We start from the raw sequence: 24,857 nt of genomic DNA, 5'->3' as shown, positions 1-24,857 counted from the left end.
AAATACATAGGTTTGTATATATCCATATTAATGAATGTGGAATCTTTACATAGGAAAACACCATTTTACAGTAATTATGCATAAGCTTCTACAAAAGTGGATTGGATATCCAAATAATACCCATTTGGAGGTGGTGTCTATACACCACCTGTTCAAATGATGGAAGTGTTGCCACGTCCTTAATCCATTGCATTATCCTCAATCCATTGCATTATCGGAGGTGAGCTTTTGTCTTTCCAGTATTGTAATATCAGCCTTTTAGCTCTCAAAAGTCAGAGGAAAATCTGTTTATGCTGACCATTCATTTCGAAGAAGTAGATAGATAAATTTAAAGAGAATGCACATCAACGAATATTAAAGATTTTTCCCATTTAAAATTTATCTGTATAATAATCTCTTCTCAAAAAGAAGCAACATAGCCAAAACCTACTTAAATGCTTTTGTTCCATTGCACTGTCAGCAATTCACTGAATTAGATAATCCCTTTTTAAAGATATGTTGCAGTGTCCAATAGACATGAAACAAAATGTTTTGCTGAATATGATGCAACCTAAGATCTGTAGGAACAGCAAGTATAGACTCCCAAGTATTGATTGGTCAAAATGGGGCAATCCAGTTCCCTATTCCATTCCTGCTTAGAACCCTGTATATCATATTTATTCACCTATAACAAGTATTTCGAGCCATGGATCTTCTTCCTCTGGTGGTGGTGGAAGGACAGAGTGATCTGTTCACCTTCTGCCAGCCTATTCACTTGCCTGTATAGGATTCTTGGCTGCCTGTGGCTACCAGATGAGTTGTTAAATATAATGCTGTCACAATGCATTGTCAAAAATCGTTCTAGACTGGTATCTGGTGGAGATACATCAGGTATAGTAATGTGAAACATCATATCCTCAGTCTTGGGCCAAACTACATGTGATGCTAAACTTGTCACTTGGAATCATGGCAGGGTTTTAAAACTATTAATAGGAATATGAGGCCCCAATCCATCACAACTGCAGCTTGTGTGGAGGAAGTTTAACCCTTCCCTCCCTAGCTGCAATCTTGCTGAAAACCTCCCCCATGCCTTTAATAGAAAATTGGTTCCCACTGGTGCCATTGGGATTTCCCTCCCTAAAATTTATAGCAGGGGTTGGGGTTGGGAGCATTTGCATTGGGATCATGGCTTGGAAGAGCAAGGGTAAACTTCTCTCACACATGCTGCAGTTCTGAATAAAATCTTGTGCCTACTACAAAGTTGTTGTTTTTTTTAAAAAAATGACAAACTTTCAAGTGACATTTAGCATCACGAGTAGTTTGGCCCCCAGTAATAAAATGCATGTGGATAATTCCTGTGGATGAAGTTAAACCCAGACAAAACAGAGGTGTTGTTGGCCAGTAGAAAACCTGCCTGGAAGGGGCTGTGTCCCCCCTGAAGAATCAGGTTCCTAGCCTGGGAGTGCTCCTTTGCTGTCCCTGGATCATCAGGTGGTGGTAGCGAAGGCATTTGCGCAATTATGCTTTTTGCACCAGCTGCAACACTTCCTGACTTGATCTGACTTGACAACAATTATCCATGCCTTGATCACATTGCATTTAGATTACTGCAATGCCCTCTACATGGGGCTACCATTGAAAAGCATCCAGAAGCTACAATTGGTGCAAAATGCAGCAGCTAGTCTGCTAACTGGTACATGGTATTGGGACCATATTACAACTTTTCTGAAAGACCTGCACTGGTTGCCAGTTACTTTCTAGGCTCAGTTCAGGTTGTTGGTTTTAACCTTTAAAGCCCTAATTGGCTTAGAGCATGGCTATCTAAGGGACTGTCTGTCTTGTCGTTATGGGATGTGCTTCCTTTAGAGCTTCAATTGGCCCCCACTGTCATGGCTTTTAGAAAGGTTATGAAGGCATCTTTTTAATCTAGGCCTTTAGTGTTAATCTAGTTTTAGTGTTTTAATTTGCATATTTTTTATTCTAAGGTTTTACTGATTTAAATTGCTGTGCACTGCCTTCATGCTGTTTTAGCAAATAAGGCAATATAAAAGTTAAAAATAAATAAATTCACCTGAGCAGACCTCTATGCTGATGGGATTTGATTAGAGTTGCAAGTTCCATTTGTCCGGCAAGTGTATGCCGGTTGGTCAGGAACTCAGGTTGGAGCTACCTTATGTGCTTGATGTTATGACTTAGGTGTGTCAACTTTTGTTGATTACAATCCTAGAGCCTAGCTCAGGATCCAAAGATTATGTAGTTCTACTCATTGCATTTAAGATGAGAATTTCCATTCATTAATTGGCCTCTACACCCCACATAGTTATTCCAGCCTCCTCATTTTTGGAAATAGGAGCAGAAACAGTTTTATCCTCTGTTAGGAGGTGGGAGAGCAGGGAAAGTCCGGAGTGTCTGCCTGGTGCTCGCCATAAAACTGTGGGTGGTGGGCTTACTTTGGAAGAGGCAGGAGCAACTGTGCATATTTCTGTAGCTGAGCACCACAGGGGAGTAGCAGGAGAGGAGGAAGGAAAGAGCTAAAGGCTTACAGGTTTCTGGGGGTATGAGTTTAGTCCCTTCTGCCTGTGAAAAGTTTGTTGTTTTGTGCAGCTGAATGATCTACTGTAGGCAGTGAATCTTTAGATTTTGCCCCCTGCCCCAGAAAAGTAGATCCTGCAAGCAGTGATGTAGTTTTTCAAAAAATGTTGAATTAGAAAAGTTTCCTATGCAAATCACTTCAATTTGCATAGGAAATTCTTCAGTTTACATCAGAAAATTTTCATATACCCTAGAATGTTCTAGTTTAGCATGTTTATTTTATTTTTATTTAGTAAACAATTAAGTACACCGTATTGATTTTTATCTGACTACAACCCAAGTATTTGGCCTGAAATATTTGAGGAAAACATTAAAGCACACTTGATAATATTTAAACGTTAGATTGCATGGACATTTTTTATTAGAATACCTGTAAAAATTTTAAGACCATAGTGTGTATTTCCCTTACATTGTTTACATTTAAGAAAAAAACAAAGTGACAAAACTGATGACATACTAATAAATTTTAACAATACAAAGAACTGTGCCTATTATGCTTACAACTCATCTATTTCAACAGAGTTCAATTATCTTCCACTGAAGTTTTGGGGGCGCTTTTGCTGTCACGACTCATTAGTTCAATTTCACACTGCGACATATGTGTATTTCAGTGACATATATGTATTCTCTCACATATTTGCTATGGATAATCACCTGAAAAACAGTAACTACAACTCTGAAACTGCCAAGCTTGCCAAATACTGTATTTGCAATTTCCAGCCGTATATACTAATGAACTTATGAAGTGAGAAAAATTACATGAAAATATTAACGTTAATGTTGTAAACCGCCCAGAGAGCTTCGGCTGGGGGGCGGTATATAAATGTAATAAAATAAATAAATAAATAAATAAATTATTGTGCCGTGCAAACAGAGTTATAGACTCTTAAAGGAAAACATACTTATTTATTATACAAATGCATCTCTGCATTGTAGCATTTTCAGTCAGTATTCACCTCTGCTTTGTTGTGAAATTGCCCTTTTGTGTTTTTCAGACTTAAATTTTGGACTGAAAGAAACGGAACCAATTTACATTTCATATTAATTTTCTATTTAGTTATCCATTTCTTGTAAATAATATTTAGGGAGTCCCTCCCCAATAGATTGTTTTATTTACTTTTGTTTTGTTTTGTATATATAAAAAGACTCCTGTAAACAATTTTTTAAAAACAAAAGAAATTTCAGTAAACAATTTTTTAAAAAAAAGAAAAGTACTTTTTTGATTCAAGACATTTTAATCTGTTAAATACTGAACATAAAGCAAAATCTATTCACCATACCTATCCAACAGCTGGTTTACTTGGCGTGCACAACAACTCCATCCCACTCAACAGTCCATTGTTAGTGATCTCATCCTTCCAGGGAAAAGGGGTGGTAGTGACATCTCAAGTCTTGCTTTTGAATAAGTTTGGCTTGTGAGGTCCTTGAAACTGCTTTCTTAAGACAAATTTGTCATATCATAATAATATCCATAAAGTAGCAGAGGTAAATGTATTTTGATTACCTAAATAGCTGCTTGACTTATCTGATTTTTATGGTTGCGTTTCTATTACTATTCGAGGCCTTGGCAGTTAGGATGTTTGATTAACTTGGTGCATAAACATATTGCCATTAAATGGTTACCAGGCAAGGTCATGTTGCAACAGCATTTTGTCATGTGACATGATGCTGGTATCACCTATTATGTCTTATATTCATTGCACTTTCTGGTAGCTCTTTACGGTTTACAGTAATTTGTATATGGCCACTGAAACGATGGGCACACTTCAGTGTAGGTAAAAAGAAACATGATGCTATTTTATTTGCCATTTGCTTTTTCCACACACAAGTGATATTAACAGCAGAAGTCAGGTGAGAACATGCATAAACTCTGTCACTGAGTAGGAGTTAAAAGAAGGGTGTGTGTGTTTGACTTCATCACATCAACAAATAATGATATTTGCTGTGTGAATCATTCCAAAAACTCAAGAGTAATTCTCAGTATTTGTTTCCTAATCTGTCCCTTTATGTTTGAGACAAGCATAGATAATGAAATGAGAATTGCCAATACTTATCTGCTTCCAGAGCAAGGGATAATTACAAAAAGCACAGATGAAAGCTAAAAATGAAAAAGGAGGAAACTAAGAGTGCTGAGTGTTTAGCTAGATATGCTCATTTGTACACAATATATAAATTTCCTTCTATTTGGGATAGTATTGGCTTTACTCAAATTAAATTCTTAAACCACTGAAATTGACTGCCTTTATTTGCAGAGGGACAATGCATTCTGCAATTCATGACATGATTTTAAAGTCCTTGTGCTAAGAAAACATAGCTATTGATTTGAATGTGATTCATTCTATTCTTAAGAACTGACAGTCAATTCTTAAACGTTTCTCCATTTAATTACTTTGGAAGAATGTGAGTTGGATCCAACAGTGCCCTTCCATGAATGGCAGGAGACAGGGTCAAGTCCAAAAGTCAGGTCAGTATGCAGTCCAAAGTCAAACTCAAGGAGATCCAGAGAAGAGTTGGGATAGCTGGGCAATGCAAGGTAGGAGTCAGGGAGCTGGAGCCTTTTAAATGTGTTCCTTTAGAGCTCTACCTCAAGCACAGGTGCTGCAAGCTATTAGTGCCACCTGAGGAAGGGGCTGCTTATGAATAGGGTCTTACTCACGATTATACCTTTAGACATGAGGACTCCTTATTCCTCGAGTGGGCACTTCTGTGCCTGACAAGTGACTGAACCTTGTCTTTTAGACTCCTCCACTCCTTGGAGCTAGGTGGCTGCTTAGTATCTGAGAGAGGGATAACTATGTTGTAAGGGTTAGGGTCGACAACTGCCACCCAGGAGGGCCCAGGATCCCCCTGATTTGCCCTGATCTATGTGATGCTTGGCTTGAGGGGCTCCCGCTCATCCTCCAAGGAGGAGCCCTTCCAAGGGGGCATGACACTTTCTGTGAATGGAAAGAGTTTGGATCCAGCAGTCAGAATAGGGGAGATGATATTAGTTTATGTCTTTCCCCCCTGTGCCAACTTCCACACTGTTCTAGGGTCTCCCAACCCTTTGGAACAGGTTTTTGGAGGGGGAAGAGGGGTTGGTTTTCCATGAACATGAGACTATACAGGACCAAACCCCTTCTGTGAGCAGGAAGGCACGGTTGGATATAGTCCTGTCTCCCCCCGCCGCCTTTGCTTGCAACAGAACACTGTCAAAAGGCAAATTTCTCCATTTTACATGTAGTGTGAAAGCACTCTATTGAGGGAGAAATGGTGGATCTGCTTTTGGCTTTTATGCTGAAAGCAAAAATGCAGTTTATCTGTCTTGTCAACTGGTTTTTGAATCTGACATGTGTTCAATCTTTTCATACCTGCATTCTTCTCTTAGCTCAAACAACCATTTGGGGACCCACTTCTTTTTTTTTTACCATATGTTTTTATGGTGGTAGTTTTGTTGCCACCCAGTAGTGGGTCCCAGCCCAGTGGGACCAATGATCTATCTAACCATTTGCTCCAGAATAGTAAACTGAGCCTTTCCCACTATAGAGAAGGGGAAAAGGAAAACAAGTGGGCTACTGGCTCCTTGACCTTGGGATTTTGTTTGACCAGGAGCCAGTGCAAAGAGACTGCAAAAAACACAAATGCTTAGAGGCATGAAATGCAGCATATATAAAAGCAGTAGGGAAGTATTGTAACGTTTGATAAGACATCGATGGGATAACACTGGGAAATACTGTGTCTAGACTTTTTAGATACTTCTTGAGTCTTTAGCCTTTAGTGCTTTAGCTCTCTGTGTAGAGTACTATTGTTCTGGAGAGTTTGAGGATCAGTGTATAGAGGGGTGTCTTTTGAGTGTGGTGTGCACATAGTCAGTTGATGTATATTAAACAATACTGATAATAAAGAAAGCTCAAGAGTGATTGTGTGAGAGAAAGGAAAGTATGTATGTGAAGAGAGAAAGGATTGGATGAGAGGTTTTAAAACAGTTTTGAAAAGTTTTATTTTGAAACAAAGTTTGTGAACTTTAAAATAAATTTTTATTTAGTTTGTTTTAACTACCACAAAAATCCCACGTCTGTCTTTGGCAGTTATCAACTGCAGTTGTATACATTTAACACCCACTCTGACATAAAATCACCATCAGCACATTTAATTCACAGCACTTTGATTTATTACTGAAATCCTTCCAATTTAACCCCTTTCTCCACATAGTTTGGAGAAAGGCGGTGTTTGTCCCTCACCTCAGGCTCTACAAGTGGTGGGGTTTAGCTTGAGCAGGGAATGTCATCAGTTTCCCAGAGGACCTTTTCTTCTGTCGCCCCCAGATTGTGGAATGGCCTGCTGGAGGAGATTCGTAAAATTAGCTCTCTGTGTGATTTTAAGGCAGCTTTAAAGACTAGCCTTTTCCGGCAGGCCTATCCAGATCAATGTAAAATCAAGAATTTTTAAGATGTGTTGATTCTTGTACTAATGTTGTTCCCTGCCTCGATCCAAAGGGAGAGGTGGGTAAGAAATAAATATATTATTATTATTATTATTATTAGTAGTAGTAGTAGTAGTAGTAGTAGTCATCCATATTGGTGAACATCAAACTGAAAAGAGATGTAAATAGCAATATTATTACATGAATGGAATTATAAGCATATGGCCTATTTCGCTTCAGATGAAGACAGACAGAAGAGCAATAAAATTGTACATGTAAAATGTATTAGGGAATAATTCAGAGTATGGAGAGAAACTTTCATTAATGAAGGCTGCAGGCACAAGAACAAGTAATTACCAACGGAATATGGACACATTTTAGGTGAGAAACAATAGGAAGGTTTTAAACTGCTAGAAGTTTACGGTTCTGGAATAGGTCTTCCTGGAATATTTACTGAATCAAAGAATTTCACTAGGTCAGGAATGGAGCACGGTGAATATGAACAATATCTTCAAGTTTATATTATAGCCATTAGGTTGTGGCCTATTGGAGTAAGGGAGGATTTTTCTTCCTGCATGTGATTTCACCTTTGGATATCATGGTGGTTTTGCTCACATTCTGGATTTACTTGATTACTATATAGAACTTTCTCTCAGATTAATTTGGCTAGTGGGTGATTGCCTTTTTGTGTGTGTTGATTAGATTGATCGCTTGAATAGTTATGATCTCTTTGCTCTGCAAGCAGCACAGTTTGGCTTGAATTGCGTTGAATGGATCTGTAGCAAATTCTGAATGCTTGGTCTTTCAGAGGGGTCAGACCAGATAACCTTTTGGGTAAGTTCCTGATTTTATGTACTTTAGGAATAGAAGAGCGCAAACCTATGCATGTTTAGTCGGAAAACAGAACTACCACTACCATTATTCCCCAGCCACCATGGCTAGCTGGGGAATGCTGGGAGTTGTAGGACTGTTTTTCTGTCTAAACATGCATAGGATTGTACCATAACCAAGTTTTCCTGTTGCCTTTTTAGTCACTGCACTTTCCCTTATAAATGCAAAGGTTTCTCAGAGTACATTGGCTTAATGTTGATATTATTGTCTCTGCTAGAGATTAAACATTTTATCACTTTGCTAGGCTTGTTCAGTTTCTAACTCTAAACTGTACTTTTTATTTTTATTTTTGCAGGACCCGTTGGGGCTCAGCCCCTGCTCATGGTGCCCAGACGACCTGGCTATGGCACCATGGGAAAACCTATTAAACTGCTGGCCAACTGCTTCCAAGTTGAAATCCCAAAGATTGACGTCTACCTCTATGAGGTGGATATTAAGCCAGATAAGTGTCCTCGGAGAGTGAACAGGTAAATCAAGGTGGTTAATATTACTACAATCTATTAATGTTTATGCAGTAGTTGATGAAGTTGAGTGCTGTGCTTTTTAAATTATTTTTTACTGTAGTTGACTAAGAGGTAACAAATAGGACTAATCAGACCATCCTGTCTGAACAAAATACGTTTGCCCCTGATTTTGTCTGACATTCTCTGGGCTTGTTTTATTTTAACAGTGGATGCTAAGGGCATCTTTTAATCTTGATTCTTGTACTTACAAATGTTAATATGCGATATTACACCAGACAGAGCCACCTGACAACTGAACATATATTCTTTTACATTGACATTCCAAACATGGGGAAATTACAATTAATGAAATGGCCACTTTTGATAACTGCATATTTTTTAGTATAGAGGTATTTGCTGGAATGTATTAATATGCTGAGAAGTAGCATCTTGGTTTTAGGAATTACTACCAGCACATTATTCTGGGAGTAAGTCAGATCCAATCTGAAATGAAAAACAAGTTTTTAAAGTTAACATACGAATCTGGTGCTATCTTTAAGCACTCTTTATATAACCAAAGTTGTACAGTGGGCTTTGAAGTGTTCATTTTGCCATTAGAACGGTTAGTTTTGTAATATTTATTTGTTGACTGGTTCAATTAAATTCCTTGGTAGGCTGCCTAACTTCTGAATAGTGTGGCTCTGTGGGGATGTCTGATAGGCAGAAAAGCCAGTAGCAGTTTAGATTTGGTTTAGTTCTGTGTACATTGTGAAGTGGAAATTCTCTGTAGACTGAAGCTCGGCTTGCCCTTTATAGAAAAACATTCCTTTATAATTTGGGTTAGGTGTATTTAACATAGTTAAAACAAAACCTAGGTCTTAAAACCTCTGCTCTCGTTCTAGCAGTGATGACATTATACCTTCCCCTTTGACAATGAATTCTGATATCTAAAATGAGCTAATGTTAGCAGGGCATTCATCCTATCTTCATGATTTCTCTTATTAATAGTTCTTTTGTTGTTGTTGGAAAGTATTTTCTGCAATGAATAGTTTGAGGAGTTTGGGCTTGTTTCCAAATTCAGTCTTTCCAGTCATTCCCTTGGTGGGGTTTGAAATCTGTGATGCTGCTTTAGAGCCAAGAAGAGATACTTACAAAGCTCTTGTGGAGCATTCTTCATAATGCTATGGAGAAAGAAAGAAAAAGTATCAAGAAAAGTTTTATTTCTTGATTTTTAATTTGTCATATAATGTTTCAGTGTACTTTCCTGTTATTTACTATTCAGACACTTGGAGCAGAACTGGCTAGACATTAGTTATTGGTAGGTTTTGCTTCATACAGTACTAAAAGTTTTGCATCCAGATAAGTAAGATCTCTTTCCTGACCCAGCCAGTTGAAAACAAGTAATTATGGCTACAATTTACCTTGAAAAAAAGTGGAATAACTTTCCAAAGTCCCCTGGATGAAACAGTTTTTATACCAGACATTTGAGGTCTCAATTCTGTTGGTAGGTCATGCAGATTTTTTCCCACAAGGGAAGGAAAATAACCTTGTGTAACTGACTGAAAAGACAGGTGACTTCAACTCTAGCTCTTGTAGGTTCTGCAATATTCATTTGGTATGAACTCATGTTTTTGTAACTGACTGACTTCATACTTGCTAAAGGATTTCATCAGCTAGTGTTTGCATGTTGCAGTGATGGATGCCCCACAAATGCATAGGATAATTTCATATTCCATTTAAATCTTTGTTAGCTATTGTGCTGCCTGCTAGTTAAAACATCGATCCAGAAAAATACATGGTTTGACACTTGGATAAGCTGATGTGAAGTAGAAAATCATAGCTCATAGAAGAATTGTGTTTAGTTGCTTTTAGCATAGTCCTTTGGAGTCTGAAATTTCTAGAGAATGGCATTGCCATTCTTTAGAATTAGCACCAAAGAAACAGCTTTGGTGCTGAAGTAAAAATCTAGATATGTGACATAGTTTGATTTCAACATATTTTAAGAGCCAAGCAAAACTTTTTTAAAAAGCGTGGGATTTCCTAAAGCTGTATGCTGTCAAGGCACAGGAGATCTAGGCATGACCTAAAGCATAAATTATGTACAAGGGGTGCAGAACCTCTTCCAGCCTGAGGACCAAATTCCATTTTGGAGAAGCTCTCGGGGACCCCATTCCAGTGGTGGGCGAGGCCAAAGGCAAAAGGGGCAGGGCAAAATGCAAAAAAAGAAAAGAAGCTAGCATATTTTACTTTAAAGCTCTTTCTGCCAATAACTAAGCCTTAGGACAGGCAAGTAAACCTTTTAGAACGGGGGGTGGGGGGGAGCTGTACAATGCCAGGAAACTACTAAACAATCGATGGTCAGAGGAAAGAGAGTGTGGCTGTCTAAGGAACCCCAGAGGCCCTGATTGAGTTTCCAGGAGGGATGGATTTGGTCTCTGGGCTTGAGGTTCCACACTTTGTTATATACTAGTTTATACATTAGTATATTTAGTAGCATCATAAACAAATATAAATTGGTATTTTATTTAAGTTTATAGTACAGAGCACGGCAGTGTAAATAGCTTGAGATAATTTGAACAACAAAACTAAGGATGTACTTCATCCTGTCCTTACATTTTAACGTGATCATTTTTCCTGATGCACAATGTGTTTATTTGTTAAATTTCTATACCTCTTCATAGCAAAGCTCTCTTGAATGATCTGTAGTACAGTACAATAAAATATGCAAGTTAGAACAAGCACTGTAATAATGACCTAAACAATATAGTAGATGTTAATACTCCAGACACAAAATAGAATGCTATAGCACTCCTCCAGACAGCTTCCAGGGGGATGGAACAGGAGTCCTTCAAAACCATGTTCTGAAACAATGTTCTTATAGGCATAGTATCAAAAAGTGCTGAGACATTCCAGAGAATCAACAGGCTCGTACTCCTACTTGCTTCTCCTACATCAGTGCAACTAATGTAGTTTATGTCCCCAAATCAAGCTTGTAACCATATTGAAATTAGACCAAAGTGTCACTCATTTAAGTGTCTGGCTATTTTGGTTTTGCTGTGTTATAACTGTGTGAAAAAACACATTTAAAATGACCTTTCCTTCCAATATGAGGGTTTTGGTAACATGCAAGAGCAGTATGCATAAATGAACTGATTCAAGGATTTTTATTTGGAAACCCTAAAGAACTCTTTGTAATATACTACATTGCTGAAAAGCCAACTAATAGATATCATGCAATATACACAGGAATAGATCTTCTTTTTCTTATCGTAATCAGACTGGACATGCTTATTATATTATTTAGAAATAGCCCAAACAATTTCTAAGGGGCCAGGAGTTATTATATACCTGAAACATAAAACTACAGAACACTGAAAAAAACATTGATAGACAATGTTATGTATATAGCAAGTGTTAATGGCTAAACTGGCAGTTTGAAAACATAGCTAAATGAGATTGCATTGCATTTTTTTAAAGTTAAAATTAGGATGAAGGAATGGAACAATAGGATCCAGTCACAGTGCTGGCGTGGTAGATCCTCTTCCTTTCATACTCCTTCCCTGATCTAAAATGGCCCCACCTTTGAAACTTATATTCTCCCCCCACTTGGAAAAATACACTGGTGCCACATGTTTCCCACGAGAAAAAATAAACGGATACTGTTTTATGCTATTGTTTTTATATTTTTGATCGTTTTAAATTTTGTATACGTTTTAATAGGGCTGTGCACAGACCCCCTGAACTGCTTCGTGGCCTGATTGGGAACTTTCGGATCAGGCCCGAACCACTTCGGGTCGATCCGACCCGCTCCGCTCTGCGGAGCGAGATCCAGAGGAGCGGATCGAGATTTTGCCCCCCCTTCCCTACTTGCCTCTGCGGCGGGCAGCGGAGGCAGGGAAGGGGGGACAAAATGGGGGCCGAATAAGCCTCCCCACTTACCTGCCTCTGTCGCGGTCCGCGCCAGCTTCAACTGAGGCCTGGGCCTCAGTTGAAGCCTGCGCCAGACCGCGACAGACACAGGTAAGCCCCCCTCCCCCTGCTCCCTTACTTGGCTCCACCATCGTCACCGCACGGACTGCGGCAGCGGCGCCAGGTGAGCCCCCCTCCCCCTCCACTTACCTGCGTTCGGAGCTTCTGATGGAGGCAAACTGCTTCGCCTCGATCCGCAGCTCCCCTGACCCAATTCGGATTCGCCTTTGGCGGAGACGGATCGGGTTGCTCAGCTCTGGAATCCCGATCGGAGCGGAGCACAGCCCTACTTTTTAATGTTTACTGTTTTTTAACTTTTGTAAACCGCCCAGAGAGCTTCGGCTATGGGGCGGTATTTAAATTTAATAAATAATAAATAAATAAATTAGGAACGGGGTGGGGGGGAGGGGCAATTTTAGATAGAGGAAGTCGGTCAAAGGGAAGGATTAACCCCCCTCCCAACATTATGGCCCCAATTCAATCTGTCTCTTATCCTCTTCTCTCCCCCACTGCTTTTAACCTATCATAGATTTTCCACCATTTTATCTACCTTGTACTTTCAACCTATTACAGAGCTTGAGTATATAATCTGTGGCAAACATTGGTTGGAAAAGTAGTTGTTGGGTCTTCTAACGTGTGTTTAAGTGCTTCCTCCTGTTCTAATCTAATGATGCCTGCAAGACAAATAAGCACACTGGTGCAGCTGGATACAGTGAGTCTGGCTGTTGGACTGCTGTTCAATATAAACAGTTATCTACTGGCTTTACCTCATCAAGATAGAATACATTCAATTACTAAAATGTCCGTGTTCTCCCCTTTTGTGATTGGAATTCAGTTTTCACTCAGCATCAATCACGGTTCAATCTGTTGTGTTGGGTAACTTTTAACTTTTGTAAACTGCCCAGAGAGCTTCAGCTATGGGGCGGTATATAAATGTAATAAATATAAATAAATATAAAGGGTTTTCTGCCAAGGGCAGCACCCTTGCGTACTTCAGTCTCGGTTGATCAGAGGCTGTCCCAGTAACGTCCTTGAGGTTCTGCTTGTGCAGAGATGTGCCTCAGCGCCCCTCTCTCCCAGTGTCTCCCACAAGGGAGCATTCTCCAGTATACTTAGAACCATTTCATACACTAAACAGGACCAACTTGAGGTTTGCCATCAAAAATATGCTCAATATGAAGCCAAAGCCAATCTCAGGCCTCTAATATTCTTCAAGTATATGTCTGAACACATTCTCACTGTACATCTTCAAGTGTACACTTAAAATTTTAGGTACCCACATAAAAGTACACAATGTGTAGAAAGATACTTAAGACTTGGTCTAACTTTTTCAAGTTGGGGAAATGTGGGATTTTGAGGAAAGAACTTTCAATGGAGGGAAGAGCTGCAAATAAGGACTTTATTTTAAGCATTTTTGCCCTGTTCTTCAGCCAGAAAGGCTCCCAGAGTGCCTTTACATAAGATCAATAGGAATAACATAACATTAAATGGTGGTGTGTGTGAATAAGTTTTTTTGCATGAATTGTGTCCTCCGTTCAAGTATTCATAAATGGCATAGTCAATTCTTTTTGCACTGTAGTTGGGGAATTCATTGTCTTGAGACAAGCAGCCTTTCTTCTGTTCCACTTGTTGCAGTAAACTTGTGAAGATAGTTTGCAAATACAGTTTGTTTCTGTATAGACTGTGTTTTTTGTATCTGAAGACAACTTAGTAGTATAAAATGCCGCTGCAAGGCCACTGAAGTTATTTTGTGTTGTAATGTTGCCAGCACCATCTCATAGGATTGCAGTAGCAAGAAGTACTGCCTGGATCATGTAAATAGCTGAACAGTTCACAGCTTTGCATCAGGGAATGAAGAGAATGTTGGAAAGCACTTGGGCATGGCATGCTGTAAGTTATTCATCATTTTGTCATTTTAGAACAGCCTTCTGCAACCCGGTGCCCTCCAGATGTATTGGACTATAACTCTCAGCGTTCATAAGCCAGGGGAGTGCTGGGAGTCCAACACATCTGGAGGGCACCAGGTTGGGGTAAAGCTGTTCTAAATGAAAGCTATATTTGGGACTGAGGAAGAAGCCATAACTATTCTCTTTCCACCATGCTCAGTGTTCAAACTTGGTTTTGTATTGATGCTGTAGTTCAACTTAACACATTTGGGATAACTGCTTGAGTCTAGCTTAACTAGGTACCTCTGTAAACATGTTGAAAATACTTCAGCTAAAAGATTCGAAATGTTGGTTTTTAAAAAAAAATATCATCCCCCCCTTAATACCATATTGATGCAAATATACATTTTTGTTGTTGTTTTTCTAGGGAGGTGGTCGATTCAATGGTGCAGCACTTTAAAGTGACAATATTTGGAGACCGTAGACCAGTTTACGATGGTAAAAGAAGCCTTTATACAGCCAATCCACTCCCTGTTGCAACAACTGGGGTAAGGTAGTTTTGTCTTGTCTTTACTTTCTAATTTCTTGTAAGCTAAAGGAAATTCTTAAAAGTGTTAACTTCTATGGGTGGTTATTGTATAGCACGATCACTGTAAATGGCACTGAATAAAGTAGTATAAGCAAAAATACAAGTCCCTGCCTGCAGGAGCTTACAATTGAAATCTGGTGTGTGAGAGGTGACAGAAGGGGGAGAACCAAAGTTAATGGATGAATGTGCACAAATGCTGTTCAGTTCATTTAAGTTGGGACTGAGGACTAAAGGGCCGAATTTCAGTGTATCCACCGAAATCTTCAGTCTGGGTGAACCCCCTGAAGCACACACTTTAGGAAGTGTATGCACATTCCACTTCCCATAAAATATCTTGAATATGTATGCTCTTTCACTCTTCTGGATCATGGCCAATGGGTGCAATCTTTCAGTTCATCTAGATTTCTGCAATATGCTGGCATACTGGCAGAATGATATCCTCTAAGAACCAAACTAGATTATATATGTAACGTTTGATTGCATTTCACAGCACACTGGAGGAGTAGGACTGGGACTCCAGGGAGGTGAGTTTAAATCCTTCCTCCTATGCCACTGTCTGGACAACAAATGCTCTTCCGAACCTGCTGTTTGCCCAAGGAAGGGAGCTGCCCTTAGCACCACTGATAGCTTTCTTCCTGGACCAAACAGAAGCTTCAGGGTGGGCAATTCTTTTAGGATCCTTTGCTTAGGACTGTCTGGACACTAGTCCTAATCTACCACAATCAGAACTGCTATTTAAAATCATACACACGCGAAATGCAATTGCACATTTCATATATTGTCTAGTTTAAACCTAAGAGACTGGGTTGGATACATCTAGGGATTTTCATGGCTGCAGTTGTTCCTGGTCTCTGATGCAGAATCTGATAAGTGCTGACAATGTTTTTGGATTTCTAATTTCCAAATGGTGCTGGGAAGTAGAGGGTAGCAAACTGAAAATACGCCATTGCTGTCTACTAATTAAACCAGTGAATTTGGAGTGAATCTGAGTTTGAAGATGAGAATCTTCAAACCTTTTTACTGCCTCAGTGTCTCAGTTTACATGATCAAAACAAGCTGCCATGGCCTAAATAAGCCCCAACAGCTTGTTTTAATCCCTGGTGCATGCAAGATGCCATTTCCCTAATTACCCACCTGGGCACAGTTTGTGTTGTCTGAACCTGGGCATCATATGGCTTGTTTTTTTAAAATAGGGAAACAGCCCTCAGCCCTACAACATTCCATTCTGCCTGGGTTTGGATGATGCAACAAGCTGGTGCTTGGGTGGATAATTAGGGAAATGGAACCTAGCATATGCCAGGAATTAAAACAAGTCATCTGAGCTTTCTTTAGCTGGTCAGTCAAGGAAAGCTTCTTGAAATAAAAATGTTTTCAGGAGGCACCAAAACCAAGACAGTGTTGGTGCCTGCCTGCTCTCCAGAATCAGGGAATTCCGTAGAAAAGGGGCCACCGCACCACACTGAAGACTCTTCTCCTGGTGGATTCCAATTGGGCTGATTAATAAGGAAGAAGGTGCTCTCTCAGGTATCCTGGTTCCAAGTTGTTTAGGCCTTTATACAATAGTACGAAACACGTCCCATTACTTTGCATAAAACTGTGTAATCTGTTTGACATTTGCCATATTAAATAAGGCCACCTTATTTGTAAGGCCAAATTGTGCAAGAAAAGCCACTGTCAAGTTGTGACAGTACAGAAGTATGTGCTGTGTTCACAATTCAAGAAGCAGTATCTTTTAATACAGTTCCACACATTCTGTTTGAGGGTGAAGGATAAGCATGTTTTGGCCACTGATTTCTGGTTAGCCTTTCCCATGTGTCGATTATACCTGGGATAATTTCATTGTCACTTGCATAGCTGCCCATTATTTCTTCATCTCTCTTATCTGAGGCATCTTTAAATTTGGGCTGGTCATGCTGCATTCAGGAAGAAAAGGAGTAACATCTGTAGGTAAACCACTTTATTAACTTTGGGATTCCCCTTTCTACAGGTTGATTTGGATGTAACATTGCCGGGAGAAGGTGGCAAAGATCGTCCCTTCAAGGTGTCAATAAAGTTTGTTTCCCGGGTGAGCTGGCACTTGCTGCATGAGGTTCTGACAGGACGAACCTTGCCTGAACCTCTGGAATTAGACAAGCCAATCAGCACTAACCCTGTTCACGCTGTCGATGTGGTGCTACGACATTTACCCTCCATGAAGTAGGTTCCCTGTTGTACTCTGAACACTCTTCTTAGAGTCCATCTTTTGGAATAGATCTCTTTAGTTTTCTATGCAAGTGTATTGAATTAAGAGAGATGTTGTTAACATACACCTTGCACTAGTCATATTGCTGAAACTGACCATATCACTACTTCTAGGCAAGTACAGGATTCCTCTGGAAGACCTTCAGTTAATTGGAAAGGCTTTCTATGATGAGATCATTTAGGAGAGATCAAGGGCAATGTGGTGCTTGTGTTGAGTTTGGTGGCTGAATTCCTTAGATCATAGCAGCACAAAACCAAGGAACAAAATTACATAAACTTACATGAGAATACAATAATCACCAATTAAGAGTTTGGCAAATGGCAGCTAGTAAGATAATGGGCACAACAGAGCAGTAAAAATACCAAATGCACTGTGACAGTACTTTGCTTGCCTAGTCTGTTAAGAGTGTGCTTTGGAAATACACAACATGTACACTTTAAAACAATTTTTACAGATAGATATGTTTTCTGAAAGCTGCTATTTTTTTTGTGACTGGATTTTCCAAAAACATAAAGATTCATGCTTCACTTTGGAAGCTGCAGGAGTTTGCAACTACTTTCATATACACTCTGCTCTATTTGGGTTCATTGTCTTGAGGATTGCTTGTCAGACTTGGTTTTCCTCTGTGACAACGTAAAGTAAAAAGCAATTAAAGAAACCTCTTGTGAATTACATCAAATTGAGGTGAGGTACTGAGGCTAAGAGACTAAGAAGAAACCACACTCCCAGTTTGAATTTTTCCTCTGCCATGAAGAGCTTAGGTGGCTTAAGGCAAGTTAGTTTCTCTCATTGTTGTCCCTCTGCCGCTAACAGCAATTGACACATTTTACAAGGTGGTAAGCATGTGAAATGTATGTGAAGTGCTACCCATATATGCATGGACTCACTCAAACACACACATAAGAATGCTAGGTGGTATTAAAATAGTTTCAAAACCACTGAACTGGAAATGCTGTCTCTAAAGAAGTCATTTTAAATAACTCCTGGGCTTCTGAAAATATTAGAAGATGCCACCCAGAGGTATTTGCATTACATTTATATTCTAAGTAGGATCCCACAAGATAATAAACAAATTCCTTTATTTTAGTGAGTGATTTAACAGAAAACTTGTGTTTCATTATTGAAACCCCTTTTTGTAAGGTAGTCTTTGAAGAAAAATCTATATGAATAATGGTAGCATAACCGGCCCCCTTCTTTACATAGGTATACACCTGTAGGCCGCTCCTTTTTTTCTGCTCCTGAAGGCTATGATCATCCCTTGGGAGGCGGCAGGGAAGTATGGTTTGGATTCCATCAGTCTGTTCGGCCTGCAATGTGGAAAATGATGCTAAATATTGATGGTAAGCCAAAAGTTCTGGCTAAGGGTATGGTGAAGAATGTTGCGTGTAGAAATGATGATAGTTGTTACCAGAGTATGAAATAATGTGCATATATAATTCATCACAGTTACATTTGATAATCAAAATAGTGTACATGCAGAAGGCCCCTAGTTTTATAACTCTCATTTTTTCTCATTCCTTGATAGTAACCATGTGGCATGTTGCAAATATTCTCCCCCATATAATGCACACAACCTTTTTTGAATTGTGCAAACAAAGCTCAGCTACTCTTGTTTATAGTTTATGCAGTCTTGCCTCAAGGTGGGAAATGACAGGTGTGCCTAATAGATAAGTCACTTTGTTTGAAGCATTTGCAACTTGATTTAGAGAGGTTGGAATTTAAGTGTGTTGCCTTTCAGAGACCTGTTAACTCATTTGATCTGCAACTTTTGCTCACCCTATTCCTTCGAATTGATTTTTAATCCAACCCTGATGGTCCTTCTCTAAACCAGTGGTGGATTGATAACTCTTGGGATGGTCTAGGTACCTTTCTAAGTTAAGTGTATAAGCCAAATTACTTTCCAAGAGTTTTTGAGTTAGTGCATAACAAGCTGCTGACTTTTTATTTTATTTATTTTATTTGTATCCCACCTTTCTACTATGAAAACGGCACACGAGGCAACTTTCGGCATGATTTGATGGGTGAAGGAATTCTAACTATTAAATTATTTTTAATACTCACAGTTATAAAAACAAAACACACACACGCCACCAAATCTCTAACCTAAAACTGGCTTCCTTTTAACCTTACGTAGAAATAAACTTAGGTTTAAAGACAAAAGTCTGGTTCATACTTAATTTGAAATGCCTATGTGAGCATTCGATTTAACAAGTTAAACATTTGTGATGGGAAGGTAACTTTTTTCCTAACTTAATTTGAAGATGAAAACTACAAGAAATCTGCTGAAACTTCTTAATCACTCCCCATCCAGTGCTCCCCCCTAACCTATGAAATCTGTTCTAATTGGTTTAGCAAATAGTTACCATGGTGACAAACTGCAGCAAGTTGAGGTTTGTGAGGTGCAAGCTATTTGTATTCATTCAGTTAATCAGCATTTGTAGGCGTCAGCTAGCATGCGTCATGTGAAGTTGGCGGGCTACTGGTGGTGACGCATTTCTGAAGAATGTTTTGTTGTATTTGTATGGGGACATTCTGTTTGGTGCACTTGAGGCCTGGGAACCTCAGAAATACCTCATTAACTGTTTCACAGTCTAGTAATTCCGCTGTATGGAAGGCATTTGAAATGTATTGCTTCTCTGCCACCTCTCTGTTCAGCCACAGTGTGGTGAAAGTGGGAACAATTTCATCGCAACTGAGTTAAGATTTGTCACCTAGCATAGCTTCAAATATCCATAACTAAAAATAACTTTTGTAAACTGTTGCATGACAAATGCTTCTTCAAAACGTCTTGGGTGCCTGATAATTCCCACAACACTGTATTAATAGCAGGATTACAGGGTTGCTTTTTGAATCTGAGTAGGTTGGGTGATATGTCAGGCCAATGTAGAGTTTTGTATAGGGACAATTATATCAGAGGGATATTCCTTCCCAGGACAAAAGTAAGGAGAACTAAAGCTGGGAGGAATTTGACTAATCCATATTTGAGTAAATGTGCATAATTCTTATTTTTCATCACTTATTCTGGAACTTATTATTTTGAACAATTCTGGTTTTGCTAGTCATGGGATGGGATAAGGAGTTAAGATCTAGAAATTTTGCTTAGTTAAAAAAACAAAGAAAAGCTGACGTCCCGATGAAGATGAATTAAGTGCCCAGATTCATAAAAATATGATATCAAATTGAAATTAATATGAGCTGGAAAAAATCTAAAATGGAAAATGCTATATTGTTCCATGGAAATTTCCCCACTTTTAGAAATGAAATGTTTCATAAACAATGCATTATTTCAGTGGCAATATAACATGTGAATACAATACTGATTAAATTCAGCAACTAGAATTGATACAATACTAGTCCAGTCTAAAATCAAAGTCATAATTTTTTCAGCTGATTATCCCTAAGAAGCACACACGCATTTATGCGTACAGCTCTTCAGGTATGCTAGAATTAGTATGCTAATTGTGTTCAACGCCTTTTTTCTGAAAACCTAAATGTGAGAGAAATGGGTTTTCATACTTAGAATATATTTACAAATATTCCATTAAAATATTCTAAGGTAAAGCTTTGTGCTTGACTACAATGTGGTGGATGGAGAGAGGTCATGTGGCTCTGGAACTCCCATCCATCCTAGCAAGCATGGCCAATGGTAAGAGATGATTGGAGTTGTAGTCCCGCAACATCTGGAGGGCCACATATTCCCAACCCCTGGAGTACAGCATTTTAATCACACCAAGTGCACTTCATTTTTCAGTTCAATTCCTGTTACCTTTTGGAAAAACTTGTCAAATATTTATACAGCACACAAAATTAGCATGATGCTTTAAAAGTTTTGTTTGCCAAGTATGTCAAGTAAACATGTCAAATCAGACTGTCACTGAGACAGAGAAGCAGAAAAACAACACAGATGGTTTAAAGTTATCTGATTTCAATAAGTAAGTTCGTAATATCTTTCCTGAGAGAATGATTATTCAGGCAGACTTATTCAGATTTGCACAACTGCAACTGGTAGTTCAAGTTAAAAATAGAAAGCTCATAACAGCATGGTGAAACTTTAATTGCACATGCAACAGCTTGATTCCTCAGCTATGTCCAGGTATTGCAAGTGTCTTGAGAGAATCACATCACATTCTTCTGCTGCTGCATTTGCCTGACAGACAACATGATAATCCACAGTGGATTCAGTAGCATTGTGGACCGTGGATTATCAGAGTGGGTTATTTAAGGCAAATAAGCCATCATGGATAAAAAAAAATCCCAACAGATGACACAATAACCCATGATAGGTTGAATAAATTATTGTGGTTTATTTAACCCATTGTGGGTTATCATGCCATCCAAACCCAGTCAGTAGAGGAAAAAGCTCATCCTGTCATGTGAAGTTTGGTATAAGTATTCTGTCATAACTACATAAGTCAGGAATTCCCAATTTCACAGATTGTCATGTTTGATGTCACCATTAATCTGTATCTCACCTTGATACCACCCTTTGAAATTGAGTAAATCGGGAAGAGAAGCGAAAACGGTGAAATTAAAATAATTTCTGGGAAGCTTAGCAAGATGTGCTTTCAAGTCCTTGGATGAAACATGAACCTATAAATTGATGAGATAGTATATTTGCTACACACGCTGTAGTTGTCTCAAAATTATTTCATCCTATCTTTTGAAAACCCATTTGCAGAACTGGTTCTTGGATACCAATAACCTGCTTTAGTCTTCAGAAAGAAATAATTTCACTTAAAGTTTTGAAGAACATTCATTTCTTTGACTATCTTATTTTCCCTTAGTTTCTGCCACTGCCTTCTACAAAGCACAACCTGTAATTCAATTCATGTGTGAAGTTCTTGATATTCACAACATTGACGAACAGCCACGACCTCTGACTGATTCTCACCGGGTAAAATTCACCAAAGAGATAAAAGGTAAGTAGAAAATGGAGTGCTGAGTTGTATAGACTATAGAACTTCTTTCAGAAGCTTTATCTCTGCTCTTGCGGAACACCTAAATCTCAAAAAGATGCATTCATAAAAAATGCATACCATGATGCTTCATCTTTTGTACCACATATATACTAATTTGAATGAAATGTGTGTTCTGCTAATGAATTCGTATTCTGGAAAATGTATCTTCACTTCAACCCCGGTGAATCTTGCAAGGAGGTCTCTAGCTCCCATGGCTGTGGAGACTTGAACATGCATTGCCAAAATGGTTGAGTTTATGGTGTATAGTTTTTCTGTACTGTGTTCTTGGGTGCTTCCACACAGAGGACTCCTAGCACTACCTATCAAAAGTCATTCCATCTTTCACTCCTTAATAGATTTTTTTCTGGAAGGATAAAAGATGGAAGAACCATTGGGAAAATACAGGAGGGTTATAAATTAAAGCCAACAGCATATGGACCCCCTGTTAAATGTTGTGAATGAGGCAGCAGGGCGATTGCACAATAAAAGCTTTGTCTGGAAGCATCCTTTCATGGCCTCTAGTCATGTTCTGAAATCGATATCGACACTGCTCCTCATTTCCTCTTAGTGTTCCTTACCCACCATAATGCTGCTTTCTACTAAAACAAGATCTAACTAAGTAGTTGTGTTAGTAAGTGCACTTGTATAAGTTACGGTGAAGATAGAACTTTAAATTACAGAATAATAATAATAATAATAATAATAATAATAATAATAATAATAATAATAATAATAATAATAATAATATATTTGTTACCCGTCTCTCCCTTTGGATTGAGGCAGGGAACAACAATACAATATAAATCAAATACATAAAATTAATTAAAAGAGCATATAAAACCAGTACAATATCAAAATAACATCTTGAAATTCTGGGTAGACCTGCCAGAAGAGGTTAGTCTTTATATCTGTCAAACTCAGAGAGAGAGTTAAGTTGATGAATCTCCTCCGGCAGGCCATTCCACAGTCTGGGGGCAACAGAAGAAAAAAGGTCTTCTGCGTAACAGTTGTCAGCTGTAGGAGGAATTTTCTGGTGGTCTTTTTAAGAGGCACTGAACATAGGCGCAGGTTCTTGCAATACCTTGCAACAGTACTCCTTAAATTCCCCACTATAGTAGGTGTAAAGAAGATCCAGAGATAGACATTCAGAACGATTGACTTCACCCAGACTCACAAGCACAGTGAAACTGCTATAACTTTAAAAACATTTATTAAAACAATTTTAGGAAGTTAAGGTCAAACAGACACACAAACCTCCATTCAGCAAAGCAAATTAAAAGAACATACTCACAAGTCTGGCAGATTTGGAGAACAAGACAAAAACAAAGACAAATGCAGACTCTGTGAAGGAGCTCTTCTCCACAGAGGGACTCGTATCTCTCCCAGGCAAGACCAAACCATGCCTAAGGGCAAGGGAAGACATCTTATCCCCCCTGTGCCCAGCCTTAAATGCCCAATTTGACATCATCATTTCTTCCTATTGATGTCTTCTAAACTCCTAAACCCATTGGACCACCTCATAATTTAGATCATCCTCTCCTGAAAACCACCTCCTCTTTCTGACATATTTGTTTATGACAATGAAAGGTCAAGTTTCCTGTTCTTGTGGTTGTCTGGCTCTTATTTTTCTAACCACAAGCTCACCTGTCCTTCACCCTGGACCCTTCACCTAGTTTCAATTAGTACATGTCACAAGTTCATATGACGAATGTCCCTCACACAGCTTAGTTTTGGCTGACTGAAGTAAGTTCTTCTCAGATAACTTGTATTTGTACACAGATGTCCACATGCTATATTTGCTATTTGATTCAGTCAGCAGCCAGCCATCCTGTTACTGCACCAGGGAGAAGGGAGCAAAGAGGCCCTTTCCAATTACCTACTTTGATCCAGCTGCCACTCAAGTCCTCCTCCTCCCTCAGGCTCCATCAGTTGTCAGCCACTCGTCAATTTGACAAGAGGGAGAGATGATGTCTTTGTCTTCCATTAGCCTGCTTTGGCCCATTTTATAGAATATTATAGTTTTTACCTTTTGGGGATATAACACTATAATATAGTTTAGCGTTACATGAATGAGCCATGGACTCAACTGTGAAGAGGAAACATTGGTGCCTTTTTTTCAACTAAGTGTAGTTTCTTTATGGCACGGGTGGGAAACTTGTGGCTCTCCAGATGTTTTGACCCCATCATCCATCACCATTGGCTGTACTGGACAGGACTGATGGGAGTTATGGGCGAAAACATCTGCTGAGTCACAAGTTGCCAACCCATGTTCTATGGCTTGTTAAGTTTAAACTAACCAACATTTGCCAAGTTCGGATGTTATGACGAACTGGTTAGTTTAAAAGCAGAAACAGGTAGCAGAGGTACCATTGCCTGAAGACATTAGGTAGGCAGTGACTGGAGGGAGGATCTTTTCAGTGGGGGGTGCCTTATCTCCCCAGGTAAATGTGCACAGCATTACTGTTTTTAGATAGGTTGATCTTGTTCTATAAGACTTTTAATGGATAACATGTAGTCTTCAGCTGGTCCAGACCCAAGACCCACCTCAGACTCCAAACCTGCAAAATGGGACCCACTTTTACAATTTCTGAATTGCCCAGCATGGCAGCAACAGCTTTGCTGCGACCCAGTTGGACTGATCTCACGACCCACTTTTGGGTCACAACCCACCACTGCACTAAGGTGACCCTAGGAGTGTGCACTTCATACAGGATTATTTGTTTTTAATATATCAATTAACTGAACTGTGTCCATGTGTTTGAAAACTGTAGTACCATCTTCAGTCACTAGGTAGCAGACATCCCTAACCAGTATATGGTTTTGCAGTTAATATGCTTTGTAGCTAAGAGGGAGTATTCCAAGAGACAGAGTTTTGAGACAGAAGGAAGTGGTATAGTCAAGCCAGT

The 24,857-nt window shown here is 39.1% G+C and overlaps 1 protein-coding gene across 1 annotated transcript in view; it reads left to right on the top strand.

Annotated features, from left to right (window-relative positions):
- AGO3 (argonaute RISC catalytic component 3) overlaps positions 1-24,857 on the top strand; it is a 47,619-nt gene that overhangs the window by 4,263 nt on the left and 18,499 nt on the right. Inside the window, exons 2-6 of the mRNA XM_063140669.1 lie at positions 8,160-8,331; positions 14,590-14,710; positions 16,739-16,947; positions 18,197-18,333; positions 21,778-21,912. Of these exons, the coding sequence (XP_062996739.1) occupies positions 8,160-8,331; positions 14,590-14,710; positions 16,739-16,947; positions 18,197-18,333; positions 21,778-21,912 (774 nt within the window). The remainder of the gene's footprint in view (positions 1-8,159; positions 8,332-14,589; positions 14,711-16,738; positions 16,948-18,196; positions 18,334-21,777; positions 21,913-24,857) is intronic.

The sequence above is a fragment of the Elgaria multicarinata genome, chromosome 13 (genome assembly GCF_023053635.1).
Source record: "Elgaria multicarinata webbii isolate HBS135686 ecotype San Diego chromosome 13, rElgMul1.1.pri, whole genome shotgun sequence".
Lineage (NCBI taxonomy): Eukaryota > Metazoa > Chordata > Lepidosauria > Squamata > Anguidae > Elgaria > Elgaria multicarinata.
Note: the sequence above shows the minus strand (reverse complement) of the source record. Positions and strands in the feature narration are given on the sequence as shown.